At 51.1% G+C, this 16,145-nt stretch overlaps 1 protein-coding gene across 1 annotated transcript; it reads right to left on the bottom strand.

Annotated features, from left to right (window-relative positions):
* Window positions 1-1,178: 1,178 nt before the first annotated feature.
* On the bottom strand, window positions 1,179-16,139 carry ZMYND12 (zinc finger MYND-type containing 12). Its single transcript, XM_032131554.1, has 8 exons — window positions 15,945-16,139; window positions 14,583-14,724; window positions 9,404-9,575; window positions 7,887-8,056; window positions 5,796-5,918; window positions 4,849-4,969; window positions 3,181-3,326; window positions 1,179-1,876 (listed from the first exon to the last, which is right to left on the bottom strand). The coding sequence occupies exons 1-8, from the start codon at window positions 16,025-16,027 to the stop codon at window positions 1,757-1,759; spliced, it is 1,077 nt and encodes a 358-aa protein (XP_031987445.1). The 5' UTR covers window positions 16,028-16,139; the 3' UTR covers window positions 1,179-1,756.
* Window positions 16,140-16,145: the final 6 nt, after the last annotated feature.

Genomic DNA, 16,145 nt, shown 5'->3' with positions numbered 1-16,145 from the left:
TGCAGTGTCTTTTACAGCTCCCCAGAATGTTCTGTGCCCAGAGCTCCTTTCCTCACTCTGCTGTTTCATTCCTGGCTCCAGGAGATGCTCAGCCCTGCACAACCTTCATTTCCAGGCTGGGTTTGTTTTGTTGAACATCCAGAGCAGCCACATGGTCCCACAGGCTCAGCCTGGGAGCACTGGAAGGATTACAGCCATGACCAAGCTCCAAATCCCTGGTGACCCAAATCCCTGTGCCCTGGGGCACCCCCAACATCCCCCGCCCCACAGAGGTGGTCATTCCAGCCCCTTCCAGCACTCCCACTCCATGGAGATGACCATTCCAGCCCCTTCCAATATCCCCCACCCCATGGAGGTGGTTATTCCACACCTGATGAGGTGGAGAAGCCACCAGCATCTCCCACAGGAGTGTTGGGAGGTCTCCTAGCCCTTCCCCAGGCCTGTGCCGTGCACCCCGAGCAGCCTTATCCCACCCCCTGGAATGGAACGTGGCTGAACCTGCGCTTTTCCAGCAGCAGCAATCCCTGCTAATTGCTCAGGCCCCAGCTTGACGAAGCATTTACAAAGCACACTTGATTCCAGCCCAACTCGGCGAGGCAATTAAATACTCTCATAAATCCTCCTGAAGTAAATGAGCCTTAATCGCAGCTCAGGGCTCAGCCTGGCACAGGCCAAGATTCCCTTCTCCCCTTTCCCAGCTGTGAGGGATCAGGAGCTCCGGTGGCTGCACCGTGCTTCCCATACTCCCCATGGCCTCTGGAGCCTTCTGGTGGCTGGCCCTGCTCTGGTGTCCTTGTCCCTCCCCAGCAGGGTCACCTCTGTCCTGAGGGGTCTCGCTGTTCCCTGGGGCAGGAGCCAGCTGGGAATGGGCCTTGGGGTGGCACCAGCACCAGAGGCTGGTGGCAGATCCAAGGGGATGTCAGCTCTCTGCCAGAAGGAAACTACATCTCCTTTAGGTTAGAATGCCCAGTTGCAGCCTTTTCACTCTTTCCCTCAACACTGCTTACAGTCCCTCATGCCTCCCATGGTCCCTCCTGGATGGAAATACTTCCTGTGGAACTTCTACCCATGGAAGTGGAACAAAGGAGTCTCTCAGTGCCCAGAGCTATGAGAAGCTCTGCAGAAAGAGAAAATTCTGAGCACCTGCCCTAGTGGAAGGTGTCCCTGCCCATGGCAGAGGGTGAAGCGGGATGAGCTTTAAGGTCCCTCCCATCCCAAACCAGTCTGGGATTCTCTGGAAATTGGTTTGGAGATGGAGGGGCTCTGCAGGGAGCTGCAATGCCTTGTCAAGGCCAACCAGGTCCCTGGGAGCAGGTGTCTACCACCCCAGCCCTTCCCTGTGTTCCTCTCCTATCCCTCCATGGGATCTCCCTCACCAAACTGGCAAGCAAAGCCAGGAAACCAGTAAGAAACACACCTGAGCTCATCTTGGCTCCTGGACAACCACCATGACGCTGTGAGAGGCTGTTTGCTTATTCCCAACCTGGCCAATAAATGATTAATTCAGTGTGTTCATGGTGCTTTTGTTTCTCATCCTGGTGCTGTTACTCCCTGAGAGGTTACAGAGGTGGAGCAGCACATGAAGAGTAACTCAGACCAAAATGTTTATTTTCCAAACAGTTTGGGACAGCCAGGGATGCAGCTGGAAAGAGGTGGCAGCAGCAGGAAGGACCAAGGGCTTGTGACACTCGTGGTGTTCAGGTTAACTGGGTAAGAGAGAACCTGGCCAAACACCTGGGTCTGGCAGAGCCAGTTTTTATGTGGTGTGGGAAAACTGGGCATTAATCAACTCCAGCAGGTGACCAATGGTTTCTAGAGAGTCTTGCTGGGGCAGCTGCTTGGCCAAGTCAAAGGCTTTCATCCCCACCTCCTGGGCCTGGAATGGGGCAGAAGAGACATCCAGGAATTGTCAGGAATCTGGCTTTTGTCACAGGGTAGTTAAATACCTGCTGAGGCTCAGTGCAACCTGGAGCAGATCCAGGCTCCCTTTTCGAGGTGACCTGTACAAGCTGCTTTACAGGAGAGCCTAAAGCTGCCAGCAGATCCCATATTTAGGATCCAGTGGTGCAGACAGGAGATTACTGACCCCAGCCCCCCGTGCTGGACATCACCTCCTGTCTAATACAGCTCCTCTGAACAATCCCGAAGCTATGAAAAAAACCAGCTGCACTGACTCTGAACGAAGTCCTTCATTTCTCTTGATAAGGAACTAAATCAATTCCCTTGGTAGCTCTTCCAGGGATCAGACATTCTCACAGTTATAAAGCTTTGTCTTTTTTCTAATTTGAATTTGTTTGTGTTTCCCAAATACTCCCATAGTTGTGGCTTTCTATAATACAATGGAGAGACCATTAGTATTTCAACACGGTATTTTTCACCATCTGTATTTTCACTCCCCATAACCCAGGCTGAAGAAACCCGGGGTTTTGAGCTCTGATCCCAAACAGATGGGCCTGATTTCCAGATGGTTTCTGCTCAGCACTTCCTCAAAATCAATTCTTGGTAAAGCACAGAAGTTACCAGTCACCTGTGAATTTTTTAGCCAGAAAGATTCAGGAATGCAGATTCCAAACTGGAATTACAGACTCCAATAGACTGAACTTTGAACTCAGGGGAATCTGGCTAAAGAACAGGTCCGTGAGCCCCAGGTGTTGCTCTCCGTGTAACCCCTGAGCTCAGGTCTAAAGGCAGCTATACTGCCAGGATAGCCCAGATAAAGGATGAATGCAGAAAATGTGGATAACTCCAGCATCCACTGGCCTGGCAGAGACCAAAACACATCCGCCTGGACTGTCAGCCTTGACAGAGTGCAGATCACAGAACCATGGAATAGTTTGGCTTGCAAGGGACTTTAAAGCTGATCTCATGTCCCATGGCAGGGACATCTTCCACTGTCCCAGGTTGCTCCAAGCCCCATTCAATTGGGCCTTGGACACTTCCAGGGATGGGCTGGCCACAGCTTCTCTGGGCACCCTGTGCCAGGGCCTCACCACCCTCACAGGGAAGGATTTCCTCCCAATATCCCACCCAAACCGTTGGTTTGAGAGCTACAAGGCACTTTGTCCTCAGTCACCACCACTGTGGGCTCAGGAGAGGTGCTGGGGAACAAGAGGTCCAGGAGATAGGATGACTCCCAGGGCAGTTGACCAATTCTCCTGAACCTTTTCAGACACAACCTACCTTGGCTAAATCCAGGCCCAGGTAGTGGATCATGGCCAGGGCATGCAGGACTCGGGCTGTTTCCCTGGGATGATGCAGTGGTCCCTCTTCCCGGACCTTCAGCACCGCCCACAGCACCCGTGTTCCTTCCTCATGCTGGGCTTTGGCTGCATGGAGAAAGAAATGATCCTGATGGATGGATTTGTGCAATAGAATACATTCAAAACTGCCCAACTGGCTCTTCTGGACAGCAAAGGATTTCTACTACAAACATCAACATGGTCTGAGGGTGGGGAGGCCCTGGCACAGGGTGCCCAAAGAAGCTGTGGCTGCCCCATCCCTGGAAGTGTCCAAGGCCACATTGGATGGGGCTTGGAGCAACCTGGGACAGAGGAAGGTGTCCCTGCCCATGGCAGGAGGTGGAATTAGGTGAACTTCAAGGTCCTTCCCACCCAAACCAGCTGGGATTCTATGATCCCAGCTTCATGCAAATTCCATGCCCTTGAACAGGACTCCTTTCATCCAGTCACTGTTTTTGTTGATCAGCCTTTAGAGAGGATGTGGAGTCACAACAGCTGCAGGAAAAGAACTACTTTTCTACTCCTGTCACACCAAAGATGGTCTCCTGTAGCCCTGCCTTGGTGTTCTTCCTACTCTGGGAACTCCTGATGGAGGTAGTGCCAGGAAATGGGATTTACAGAAATGTTTCTCTTATAATCACAGAATCCCAGACTGCTTTGGGTTGGAAGGCACCTTAAAGACCATCTCATTCCAACCCCCTGCCACGGGCAGGGACACCTTCCACTTCCAGATCAGGTTGCTCCAAGCCCTGTCCAACCTGACTTTGAACATTCCAGGGAGAGAAATTGTTATTCCCATTCCTGACAATGTCCTTATTAGCACAGATGGTAGAAAGGAGCCAAGAACCAGAGTCTGGTCTGGCTTCAGTGGAGCCTGAGGTAGTACCAGGGGCACACTGATGCTTTCTGCACCTTTACGTGCCAGTGAGAAACTCCCCAGCCTTTCCCTCAAGCGTATTTCCTGATTAATACATCCAATTATCTGTACAGGCTATTCCACCGCGTCCTACTGCTCCAGAGGGGAGCTGTAGCCCCTCCCAAGTGAGGTGAAATGTCACATCCATTATTAAAGGAAGACGGAGGAACTGCAGAGAAATGAGAATGTTCAAGTATCAGATTGCACCAGGAGAGGTTTACTTTGAATATTAGAAGGGATGTAAAGCATTGGAACAGGCTGCCCAGGGTGGAGTCACCATGCCTGGAAGTGTCCAGAAAACATGTGGATATGGCATTTGGGATGTGGGTTAGTGGTGAACAGGACAGTGCTGGAGGAATGGTTGGACTTGATGATTTTAAAGGTCCTTTCTAACCTACATGATTCTATGATTCCATGGATCAAATCTTGCTTTGCTCCAGTCAGTGCCAAGGGAGCTGTGAAACGGAGAATGCAAACAGAAAGGGCAAAGCTGGGTTTCCACGGCACACTCTCACTCCTGAAGTGGCCTGCGGCAATCTGCCAAGCACCAACATCAAGAACACTTGGCATTCCCATTAAATTCAGCCTCTGGAAACACCATGCCAACCCCAACACTGCCAACATGATCTGTAGGGTGCAGGGACTCTTTAACCCCCCACTTCTCAAAGGTTTTGGAGCAATAGCATCTCTTACTCATCCCATCCTCGATGCCTTCCTCATCCTCAGAGAAGGGCGATGCTTCCACGTGGGCCTGGAGCGCTCGCTGGTGCCTGTGAAGGGTGCTCAGCAGCCAGTCATGCCAGAGGCTACTCACCTGGCAGGAAGCATGGGAATTATTTCACTCCTGTGAATCCCTGGTATTCAGTTGTTCTCCAAACAATGTCCCTGCACAGCCCATCCCCTCTGAGTGCCTGCGGGTCACTGAGCTAGGCTGGATGTTCCTGGAGGGATTGCACCACTCCTCTCCCACACAGCCCCAGCTGGAATCCCTCACTTCTCCAGTTGATTAGGGATTTTCACCTAACTTGAACAAATCTAACCAAAATACTCTAACCAAATCTAACCAAAAGCTAGTTGAGTTGAAGATTGGGACAGGAATGGTGGTGGATTTTGCAGCTCCCAGGACCTTATTTCCACAAAAATTGATTTAAACAAATAAAAGCTCGTTTTTTTCAGTTATTAAATCAAGTAGATAATTATTACTTTCCTAGCTTGATCAATCCATTCTGAAAATCTTTTATCAGTGTGACTTTTCACTGATTCCCAGTGTAAATTTTAGGTGGCTTGTTTGTATCCCACTCTTCCCTGGCTTTAGGAACTCCTCAGAGACCCTCTGTGCTGGTGGGACTCTAACCTCTGGCACAGGGAATTTGGTAGCAAAGCTGTTTTTTGACAAGGTTTGGCTGCCCAAACTGAAGACAGTTTATTAAGAATTTTGAACTGATTACAGGATTAATGTCTCCTGGTTTTAACTCAGAGAATTATTTAAGTACGAAAAGGGTTTCTGGGATTGATCCTTAAAGGTAACACTGACACTTGATATAGTCATCATCTCTTTAAAGGGAAATGGAAAAACCATTGGAAAGAGTACCAAAAAAAGCTGAGAAAAACTCAAGAGGATGATTTTTGGTCCTACCAACCTCAGTATAGAGCGAGTTTGCTGCATCCATTTTATTCTGGCGGAAGAAAATGTTGGCCATGTGGAAGTACCCTCCAGAGACCTCAACAGAATTAAGTCCAAACTCAGCAGTAGCCAGGTAAACCTGAAATCAATATTAAACAAAAAACAAACCCCAGAAGGTTCATGTTCATGTCAAACCTGGGAAGTTTTTCAGTGTGGATTAATAATATTGCAAATGTTCAGGGCAGATTATAGCTGTTAGTGATTGGAAAATGTGATACTTAAAAGCTGGTTTTGGGGGGTTATATAAAGGAATGAAGTACTAAAAACTCTACTTGGGGGTTATCCATAGGAATGAGGTACTAACAAGCTGTATTTTGCGGGGGGTTATCCATAGGAATAAGGTATAAAAACTCTGTATTTTGGGGTTGTCCATGGGAATGAGGTCCTTGAGAACCGTATTTTGGGGTTTATCCATAGGATCCATAGGAATATACTTAGCTCACAGAGTTCATCCATAGGAACATACTAAAAAGCTGTATTTTGGGACTGATCCATGGGAATGCAACACCCTAAATCCCCTCTGTCTGGGGCAGAGGCACCTGCTTGGTTCATTGTCTAAAGCCCAGGGCAGGATTCCCCCCCTCTCCCCCTCTTCCTGTGCCACCTCTCCCAAAGCCCATCCTGCTGCTTTCCCAGCCCCCAGACAAGCCGGTTCTTCCCTGGGAGCCCTGGAGGATCAGTGGGAAGGCAGTGGAGCATTCCAGCTATTCTGAGCTGGCGTGTGACTCTCAGCAGATCCCAGACACGCAGCTAAGGTCCAGGCAGGTCCTGAACTTGCTAAGAGCAAAAAAATTCTTACCTGGTGCCCTTTCAGGCACCACATTTAGGGAATCTAAAAAAAAAAAAAACGAAAAAGGATTTTGGCAATCTCCCAAGCCTTTTGGGAGACTCCTGTGCAGGATTCTCAAATTCCCAAAGGGTTTTTAGACTAAGCAGAGACAAGTTTGTGTGTTATAATAGAAAGGGTCTAATTCTTCTCCCTTTATGTCATCATTTATACCCACACAAAGCCACTATCAAATTCCACAGGAGTGGGGATACATCACTCCGCACTGGATAAATTTAGTCTAAATAGGACAGAAATAGGATGTGGAGAAGTTCATCTGGCTTTGGAGGATCAAATGACAGGCAAAGCATCCTCAGGAACATAGCTGGCAATGACCACTTCCAATGTAACAAACTGTTTTCATGGTTAAAGAGGTAGAATTGGAGAAAACGTCATTGAACCAGATACCGAAATAGGGAAATAATGCATTAATTAAATAATGGGTGACAGACCTGAGAAAGTATTGAGGGAAATAGCAGCCAGAATGTAAATTATCTGTGGAATGAAAGGCAACTCCATCAGTTTGGGGCAGGAATATCTGGGCATCTCAGCACTGTAATGAAGCTGATGGAGAAATTTATAGGGAGAAGCAGTAAAGACAAGGAATGCAAGAAACATATGAGGAGTGGCTGAGGGAGGCTCAGCCTGGAGCAAAGGAGGCTCAGGGGGGACCTTCCGGTTCTCCACAACTCCCTGACAGGAGGGTGCAGCCACGGCGGGGGGTCAGGCTCTGCTCCCAGGGAACAGGAGGAGAGGAAATGGCCTCAAGTTGTGCCAGGTGAGGTTCAAGTAAGGATATCGGGAAAAATTCTTCATGGAAAGGGTGTTCAAGTATTGGAACAGGCTGCGCAGGGCAGTGGTGGAATCACCATCCCTGGAGGTGTTCAAAAAAATGTGTGGACGTGGCACTTGGGAGACCTGGGTTAGTGGTGGACCTGGCAGTGCTGGGGGAATGGTTGGACTTGATAATCTTGGAGGGCTTTTCCAACTGTAGTGATTCCATGATTTTTTTGTCACTTCACGGGAATAGGGGTAACTGGCAAAACACATCTTTAGCTCACACATGGATCCACAGGTGTCTCAGATCTATCCAGTTCAGGTAATGTAATGTGAACCCTCTCAAGATCCCAAATCTGCCTGCTGGCATTTCCATATCAATGTGGGAGGAGAGAAAGAATTGAAATGAAAGTGTTGCTTGTTCCTGTACTCCAAGGGACTTACATCATTGGCCAGGTGATACAAAGCCTGGTCCAGGTTTCCTTCAGCAACAGAGAAAAGCCCCAGCCCACGGTGTAACTTAGACTGAAGAGCAGCACTGCAGTCTGGGGTTTGGAGGATGATCCACCGGGCTTGGGAGAGATACTTGGCTGCCTGTCGGAGACGGCCAGTGCCTGGAATGACATGTAGGAATAATCAGGGGAATAAGGAGGATAAGGAGCATTTTTTAAACAGGAAAGTCAGAGAACACTGCTGGCTGTCCCTTTGGGGTAGCTTGATATGGAGCTGCAATTTGGGGATTCCCCACTTCTTTCACAAGTGCTTCTGAGTTGTCCAGGTGTCTAAAGTCTCATTTACAGACAGGTGAATGTGTAGAGAACGCCAAAAGGAGCCAGAAGCCACAAAATTCCGGACTGATTTGGATTGGAGGGGACCTTCAAGCTCATCCAGTTCCACCCCCTGCCATGGGCAGGGACACCTTCCACTATCCCAGGGTGCTCCAAGCCCTGTCCAACGTGGCCTTGGACACTCCCAGAGATCCAGGGGCAGCCACAGCTTCTCTGGGCACCCTGTCCCAGGGCCTCACCACCCTCACAGCCAAGAATTCCTTCCCAGCACCCCATCTGACCCTGCCCTCTGGCAGTGGGAAGCCATTTCCCCCTTGTCCTGGCACTCCAGACCCTCATCTAAAGTCCCTCTCCAGCTCTCCTGGAGCCCCTTTAGGCCCTGGAAGGGGCTCTGAGGTCTCCCTGGAGCTTTCTCTTCTCCAGGTGAACACCCCCAGCTCTCCCAGCCTGGCTCCATGGCAGAGGGTCTCAATCTCTCTGGAACACATGGCCTAGACCAGTCCACTCTGGGCAGGCACTGATGACTCGCACCTTGTCACACTGGAATTACTCACAGGATTTTTTCTCCCTGCTCTCACCACGCCATTTAGACAACCCCTGAGCCAGCTCTGTTGCGCCAGCGGAGCATTGTGCGTGCTCCTGGAATGGCAGTGATTTACAGGGATCTCTCTTGCTGGGAGAGCAGCTCCCATGCCCTCATTTGCCATGTTTTCCAAAGCACACAATGAGAAAAGGCTCTGCTCAGGCAGAGAAAGATTTGTGAATGAACCGGGGAGTTCTTCGGGTGCAATGGCCTCTGAAATGTTTGCTGGTTCCCTGAGATAAGAGCACAACCAATCACCTTCGGGAATTCAATGCTTTGGAGAGTCACCCGAGGCCACGGAGGCAAAGAACAGACTTTCATAAGGCTTCTCTTGTGGGAATTGGTGGAGAGGGAGAAGACATTTCATTTGCTTTCATTGATCTCCTGAGTGCTGAGAGATTCTTTTCCCCAGAGCCACAGAAAAGGGGTGTGAGGGGGGTGTGTGTTTGGGACGGCTCAAATCTCTGCAATGCCCTTGAGGCAGAGCAGGGCCCAGAGCTGCTCCTTCCCAGATAAATGGCAAATGGAAACCAGAAACCTGACCCGGGAGGCCTTGCCCTTGCCAGCATTCCCATGTAGACAATGCTCACCCGTGGAGGCCTCAGCCAGGAGCAGATAGATGGGCACGAGCTGCATGGAGCCAGAGCCGAACACTCTGGAGCTGAAGCGCAGTGCCTGCAGTGCTGCAGGAATTGCTTCCAGGGGCTTCCCTGCCCACACAAACCCCTGGGCTGTGCTCAATGCCACAGCAATGAGGGATTCCTGCAGGGAAACAGAGCAGGGGCAGAGTGAGAAAAGACAGGGAGAAAGGAAATCACAGAATCCCACAATGGTTTGGGTTGGAGGGACCTTAGAGCCCATCTCAACCCATCCCCTCCCATGGGACACCTTCCACTAGACCAGGTGGTTACAGATGCACAGGGTCTTTTTAAAATCGAGTTTTCAAGTTATAAAGCATCAATTGTAATGTAGTTTGTGGCTGTAATTAACAGACAGACATTAAAGCTGTCATATTAGAGCATATTAGAGTCTGGCTCCGTTCCTGCTCCGAGCAGGAACAGCTTTGGACATCCTCACAGGTCATGTGGTGTCTTCTGGGACGAAGAATCCTTTACACCTCCTGACAAGGTCTCATAAGGCTGCAGCAATAAAAGCTGTGAAGCACAGAAAACGATCATCACAAGACCAGAAAGGAGATTAGAGCCAGGGGCCCCAGCGTGACTCAGAGCCAGCCAGGCCCCGTGGTGCCAGCACGGCACATCTCCAACTGCTGGAGACACGGCCAGCGAGTGAGGAGAGAGCTCCTCACAGGGAACTGCAGCTTCATCCCACCCTCTCCTGGCTGGTCCTGGGCTGAGATTTTGTGTGCAGAGTCTGAAAACTGGTCAAAATCAGAATGTGTTACGCTCACCAAATCATCCCCAGCCGGAGTTGGTGGTGCAGCAGCTTCTGCAGCCTTTGTCAGAGTTTGTCAGAATCCGTAACTTATCCTGTATTTATCCATGTATAGCTGCTCCCTGCCTTTTGCTGTTCCTACCAGTCCACACCATTTGGCATCTCCACTGTTAGCAGCTGATGTAATTGCCAGCTCCACAAACAGATCTTCATCCCAATGCCTGCTCCCTGCCAGGAGCTGTGCATGCTGTGCCCTTACAGGGATGCCAAGGAAAAAGCGCCAGGATCCTTGCAGAATCCCAGAATCCCAGAAAGGTTTGCGCTGGGAGGGGCCTTAAAGCTCATCTTTTCCACCCCCTGTCATGGGAAGGGACATATTCCACTAGACCAGGTTGCTCAGAGCCCCAGCCAGCCAGCTACTAACACTTCTTCATCAGCTTTTCCCAGCAGTGGTGCAGCAGGAAAGGTGCCTGAGAAGCAGTGGTGCTGCTGGAGAGCAGTGGGACCCTGAGAAAACACCAGTTCCCCCCTTTATCACCCTCTGCCACCAGCTGGGGCTGAGCTGAGCAGACACACCAATCTCAGAGCTCCTGGAGGCCAGGCTTTGGCATTTGGCTGAGCTTGACCTGCTTGGAGTGAGGCAGAGTTGTGCCATGGGTGAAGGAGCAACTCTGGGACAGCCTGTGAGTGTTTCCTGGAGATCCTGGCTCAGGTGAAGAGACACCTGTTTGGATAAATGCAATTGTGGAAGAACACAGCCCAGAGCAACAGCCCCATCTCCAGTGAGGAGAGCCAGGAGCCAGAAAACACAGCACCCATTCCTGAGCTACCAGAACATGGAGAGGGGAAAGGCAGGTTTTCCAGAGAAGCTGTGGCATCCCTGGAAATGTTCAAGGTCAGATTGGACAGGGCTTAGAGCAACCTGGGGTAGTAGAAGGTGTCCCTGCCCTTGGCAAGAGGTGGAATGAGATGGACTTTAAGGTCTTTTCCACCCCAAACCAATTTGGGATTCTGTGAAACACAAACTATGTCCAGGGAGCAGGTGGTGCCCAGGAGAAAACCAGCATATGCTTGGGGCAGCAGCAGGAAAAGCTGGTATTTCTCAGGCTCTCTGTGCCAGTCTGGTGCAACCAGCGCAGACCCTGGTGCATGGGCATCGCCCAGATTGGCATCTGGGAGGTGCTGGAGATCGGGATCATTCTTTTTTTACTCTATTGTCAATGGTACCATCGCTGCTTCCCATGGCCTGAAACATCTGCAGTGAGGACAAGCTGGGGGTTGGACTCTGGCACAGCTTCCAGGAGGAAAAGGAAGGGCGGGAGGCAAGAGGAGCCCTGGAGCGGTGAATATTTCCGACCACAGTTCCAAGCCTTGGAGGATGGTTTCCTTTGGCCCTGAGGAGCCCTGGGGGAATAGTTCCTTTTGGCCCTGCCCTGGTTTCCCCCTTGCCCCTGGCCCTGTCACTTTGGGCTCTTTCCATGTGTGTTGCAATTTGAGGTTTCTCTGAAGGCGCTGCCACACAGTTTTTGGGGCTTGAGGGGGCTGAGGACCCCAGCTCTGCTCCAGGTGGGAGCCGGGGGTTGGGAACACACTCAGGGCTCAGTGCCACTTCCATTATTCACACTGAGGCACCAAAACTGATGGTGTGTCTGAAGAAATGAGGATTTCAGGAAGAGGGAAGGCTCCAGTGAGCTGGAGCTGAACCTACAGCCAGAGCAGTGCCGCGGCTGGCTGGGCTGGACCTTTTCCCATGCCCAGGAGCTGTGGGGAGCTGACATCACGCAGGCAGGTGAGGCTCTTCTCCAAACAGAAACTTGGAGTTCTGTCAGTTTGGAGGTGCTGTCTGCAGGCTCCCCCCTGGCTATGTTGACAGAAGCAGATTTCTATCAACAAAGCTTTGGAGCACAGATGAGGAATGAAACTCATAAAACCTCCTGGCTCCCAGCTCCCTGCTCCTTGAGCCACAGGGCATTTGGATGTGCCCAGGTTTCCCTGTGTCCTGACTGAGGCTGGAGCTCTGTGTTTTCTAAACAAACATGAGGCAGGAGTGGGTGAAGTACAGCAGAAATGTTCAAAAAGCAGCAAACCCACAGGCAGGCTTCGGGCAGAAGGTTTTTTCTCTGGTTACCATGAGACTGAAGAGCTTTTCCCTCAACTTCAAAGGCCTTTTTTGCATAGAATCCCAGACTGGTTTGGGTTGAAGGAACCCTAAGGCTCATCTCATCCCAACCCCTGCCATGGGCAGGGACACCTTCCTCTATCCCAGGTTGCTCCAAGCCCTGTCCAGCGTGGCCTTGGACACTTCCAGAGATCCAGGGGCAGCCACAGCTTCTCTTGGCACCCTGTGCCAGGGCCTCACCACCCTCACAGGGAAGAACTTTTTAAAGCACTTTTGTTGAATCTGCAATAGGAATGTGATGCAGCCAGTGAGACAAGGCACTGAATAATCTCCCCCTCTCCCAATATCTCTGAGCCAGCCCAGCCCCAACTTGGCTGTTCCAAACCCTGCCAGACAAAAAGGAACTTCCCCTCTTGCTGGGAAAGCCAGCAGATAACTGAGGGATTTCCCGTCTCCCTCCTTTCTTTGGAGAGAAGGAAAGCCAAGTGTCCCTGCACAGACCGTTCTCACAATCCATTTTATTTCAATAGGCTGGAGACAAAGGTCAAAGAGCAGATGTTGTTAAGGGTTGTTAAGGAGCCTATAAAAATCCCCACTTCAGAAAAACCCTGGAGTCTGCTCTCCCCACCTTGCCCATGGAGCCATTCCCAGCCCAGGCTCCCGCTCCAGGCTGCTGTTTGCTGACCCAGTGTGAACCCCAATCAAGAGTGACTTTCTCTCCACCAGCCTCATCTTCCTGCTGTCTTTCCCTTCACCTAATTAAACCAGCAGATTAACTTCCAGCTAATGAAGGAGCACTTCCCTCAGCTGGCAGCCACGTGGCCTGTTGGAATGTATGGAGATAATTTTAGTTGCTGTAAAGTCAGTGATGTAATCAGTGTCAACATCAGTGTTCAATAGCAGGGGAGCTTCTTGGAACAGCTTCAAGCACTTCTGGATGCAAAATCCTGCCACAGCCCCGTGACACCCATTTTAACCTTCCTTGCAGGCTTTATAAAGAACAACTTAAACAGAACCTAGAACTAAGGAAGTTTTTCATTTTCCCTTTGGGACACACTGGCCTGACACACCTTCCGTGGACTTTGCTCAACAGTCTCACCTGGGATTTTCAGCCAGACAGAAGTTCCCAAACCAGCCTCTGATATCATTGCCCAATTCCTGTAAAACCAAAAGGAATCTGCTGCCTAAAGCCTGTCATGAGCTCTCACCAAGGAGAACTTTTGCCTTTGGACTTTGTCTTTCTGGAAGCTCCCAAGACAGGTGACAGAAATGAGCTGGTCCCCAAAGCCCCACAGTTGGGCCAGAAACACCTTAAAAGTAATAATTCCTATAAAATTCAAGATTAGGGATGTTATTTTCAGTGGCACCATTGGATTGTTCCAAGTCCACTGCGTGCTGCCCCATTATTCTGTGTCTGGGAGTTGTTATAGAGGGAAAATTATTTCCATAGGGAGGATTTTCAGGAGCAGATGCACCTGGGTGGGTTATTTTAGCAACAATGTGGAACGGCAGCTCCTGCCACTCCATAAACAGAAAAAGAAGGAGTTGCAAACCACTGGGGCTGGAAAGGAGCTGCACATCTGCACATCCCTGAGGCCTGATGGAGATAAAAGGCTGCACTTAGTGGGAAAGGGTGTTCCAAGTTGGTCAGGAAAACAAAGGGAGGGGACTTGGTTTCTTTGCCTCTCTGCTCTGGGAAAGAGGATACCCTCCCATCAAACAGCCTGGGAGAAGCAAAGCTCAGCTGGATCCTGGACTAACCAGGGTGATGGACCAACTCCCTGGCAGGGTGGGAAATCCAGGACTGCTGCTGCCCGAGGAAGTTCAGGACACCAAATAAACACTTGGTGGAAAAGGCTGGAGGCTCAGGAGTGACAGAGAAGATAATCCCACTCCCCTTACTTTTGAGGTTTTGTTTTAAAAAAACAACCCCCAAACCTCCGCAATCAAGTCCCAAATCAACCAAGGAGGTGCCATCCTCTTCTTTGGGAGCATCCAGATGGAGGAATTCTAAAGGGGTGGATCCTGTGAAGGCAAAAGCCCTGCTTGGTTTTAGGCAAGAAATTCCTTTCAGTTTTATAGGAATTGGGCAGTGACAGCCCAAGCTGCTTTGGAGACTCCTGTGTGGCTGAAAATTCCAGGTGAGCGCAGTCTGCCCCCAGTGTGTCCCACGATGTACAGCCAGGGTAGGGAGAGGAGCTGGAATTCCTTCCCTGGCAGCACTTTAAAGTTGTGCTTGTTCCTCCCGCACCCACCTGCCTCCTCAGCAGCTGCTCCTTGCCAAGTTTTCTGTCTTTTTCAGAATGGAAACAGGGCTGGGGCCCGAGGACTGGGAGGAGCAGCTGGCAGATATGGCCATGGATGCTGATCCAGTCGGTTCTCTGGTGGGAGACATCACTGGCAAAACAAGGGGAGAAGGATACTGATATTTGCTGGGATATGATGTAAGGAAAGATTATTCCCTACTGTATTTCAGGACTTTCTCCACAACAATTACCCACAGCCCCTGGGCTGTTTACAGGGCGCCCAGTACATGATATTTCCAAATGTTTCCATTCCACAGTGCTGTCCTGCCACATCTCCACAGTTCTCTGTGTTAAAATCCTTATTTAAACCACTCCCTGAACTTCTGATACAGCAAGGTTTGAGCAAGTCCCTGGGTTCCAACACTGGAAAAACAAAAACCACAAACCAACCCACACCAGCTCACTGTGGGAACAGGGAATGTTCTGGAATTCAGTGACTGCTCTGAGGGCATCTGAGGCATGTTTGTGTGACACTCCAGAGCTCCCGGCTCTGTTGCCTCCCTGATGCAGGAGCCACTGGAAGGGAGCAGGAACATCCCAGGTGAGTGTGTCTGCTCCAGTTGCTGCTGCCCTGCTGGCTGAGCTCTACCCTGGGCCCTCTCCAGGCTCCCAGGCTCCATTCTGAGTCTGGTCCCTGCCTCCTGAGCCCATCCCTGCCGGCTGAGCTTTGTCTCAGATCTCATCCCTGAGTCCTGGGCTTTGTGGAGGTTGTCCCTGTACTGAGCCTCATTCCAGGGATAATCCCTGCCTGTTGCCTATGTCCCAGACCACATCCCAAGCTTTGTCCCTGTCTCTCTGTCCTTGCTCTGTACCTGCCTCCTACGTTTCATCCTGGGCCTTCTCCACGTGTCCTGAGCCTCATTCTGTGGCTGGTTCCTGCTTCCTGGGCCTCACCCTGGGCCTTCTTCCAGTGCCCTATGCCTCATCCTGGGGCTAATGCCTGCCTCCTGCCCTGTTCCTGTGTCCCAGAACACATCCCGAACTTTAATCCTGTCTCTCAGCCCTTGCCCTGGGCCAGTCCCTGCCTCCCAGCCCTTTCTCCTGCGTCCTGAGTCTTGTCCTGGGCCTGTTCCTGCCTTTTGTGCCACATCCTGGGCCTCGTGTTCTGAGCCTTGTTGTGTCCTGCCTCTCGTCCTGTCCCAAGTCTGTTCCTGCCTCCTCCTTCCTGGGCCTCATCCTGAATCCCAAGCCTTATCCCAAGCTTTCTGCCTGTGCCTCGAGCCTCACCCTGGAGCTAATCCCTGGCCTCTGCCCTGTCCCTGTGCCCCAGACATCATCCTGCTCCCAGGGCCTCCCCCCGGAGTCTCTCACCAGTAGTAGGTGAGGCGGCAGCCGGGGCAGCGCAGCGGGGCCGTTCGGGCCCCGCACAGTTCGCAACGCGGGAGCCCCGCCATGGCCGGCCCTGAACCCTCGACGCGTCCCTGGTTACCGGGGTGACGCTTCCGGCGAGGCGGAAACACGTCACTTCCGATAAACACTAACGACAGCGCTGGCTTGCCGTTGCGAAGGCAA

The sequence above is a fragment of the Corvus moneduloides genome, chromosome 22, assembly GCF_009650955.1.
Source record: "Corvus moneduloides isolate bCorMon1 chromosome 22, bCorMon1.pri, whole genome shotgun sequence".
Lineage (NCBI taxonomy): Eukaryota > Metazoa > Chordata > Aves > Passeriformes > Corvidae > Corvus > Corvus moneduloides.
The sequence above is the reverse complement of the archived record's forward strand: the minus strand, read 5'-3'. Positions and strand labels throughout refer to the sequence as shown.

What these genes read in the sequence shown, in the direction of transcription:
- ZMYND12 (XM_032131554.1), bottom strand. Translation starts at nt 16,027, where the DNA reads ATGGCGGGGCTCCCGCGTTGCGAACTGTGCGGGGCCCGAACGGCCCCG. An exon ending in AGCAGCTGCTGAGGAGGCAG is followed by an intron (nt 9,576 to 14,582) that starts GTGGGTGCGGGA and finishes GTTTCCCTGCAG; the next exon opens with GAATCCCTCATTGCTGTGGC. An exon ending in CAAACTCGCTCTATACTGAG is followed by an intron (nt 4,970 to 5,795) that starts GTTGGTAGGACC and finishes GCTTCCTGCCAG; the next exon opens with GTGAGTAGCCTCTGGCATGA.